The following is a 610-nucleotide window of genomic DNA, read 5'->3' on the forward strand; positions in this document are numbered from 1 at the left end:
ATCCGGAGCTGATGTCGGGGTCCGGGTGCCCGATATGGGGCTCCGGTAACAGATCCGGGGCTGATGTCGGGATCCGCGTTCCCGGTTCGGAGCTCCAGGTGCCCGATTTAGAGCTTCGTCAGCCCGGTTTGGGGCTCCGGGTGCCGATATGGAGCTCCGGTACCGATCCAGTGCTGATATCGGGGCTCCGAGCGCTCGGTTTGGAGCTCCGGTACCGATCTGGGGCCGATGTCGGGGCTCCGGTGCCCGGTTCGGAGCTTTGGATGCCCGGTTTGGGGCTCCGGGTGCCCGGTATGGAGCTCCGGTAACCGATCCGGGGCTGATATCGGAGCTCCGCTTCTCGGTTTAGAGCTCCGATAATCCGGTCTGGGGCTCCGGTCCCGATCCGGTGTTGATGTTTGGGCTCAGGCGGCCGCCCGGTGCCGGCTCCCGGCTCCCGGTGCTCTCCCCGTGCCCGCCGCCCCACGGTGAGGACGGGAAACGCTGCCCGGGGACCGTCGGGTTCGGAGTGGGGGGTGAAGGGGGGGGACCCCTACCTTCATGTCGTTAATGATGGCCTGGAAGAGCCCACCGAGGGCTCCGCACTCCTCTCCGCCGTCTCCATCGCTGC

At 67.4% G+C, this 610-nt stretch overlaps 1 protein-coding gene across 1 annotated transcript in view; it reads right to left on the reverse strand.

Moving 5' to 3' along the window:
• Positions 1–118: 118 nt before the first annotated feature.
• The window catches only part of MTSS2 (MTSS I-BAR domain containing 2), a 10,583-nt gene continuing 10,091 nt past the window's right edge, over positions 119–610 (reverse strand). The window contains exons 15-16 of the mRNA XM_031555408.1: positions 572–606; positions 119–483 (exon numbers count right to left, since the gene is read on the reverse strand). Coding sequence (XP_031411268.1) covers positions 119–483; positions 572–606 — 400 coding nt within the window. The remainder of the gene's footprint in view (positions 484–571; positions 607–610) is intronic.

This window comes from Meleagris gallopavo, chromosome 13, assembly GCF_000146605.3.
Source record: "Meleagris gallopavo isolate NT-WF06-2002-E0010 breed Aviagen turkey brand Nicholas breeding stock chromosome 13, Turkey_5.1, whole genome shotgun sequence".
NCBI lineage: Eukaryota > Metazoa > Chordata > Aves > Galliformes > Phasianidae > Meleagris > Meleagris gallopavo.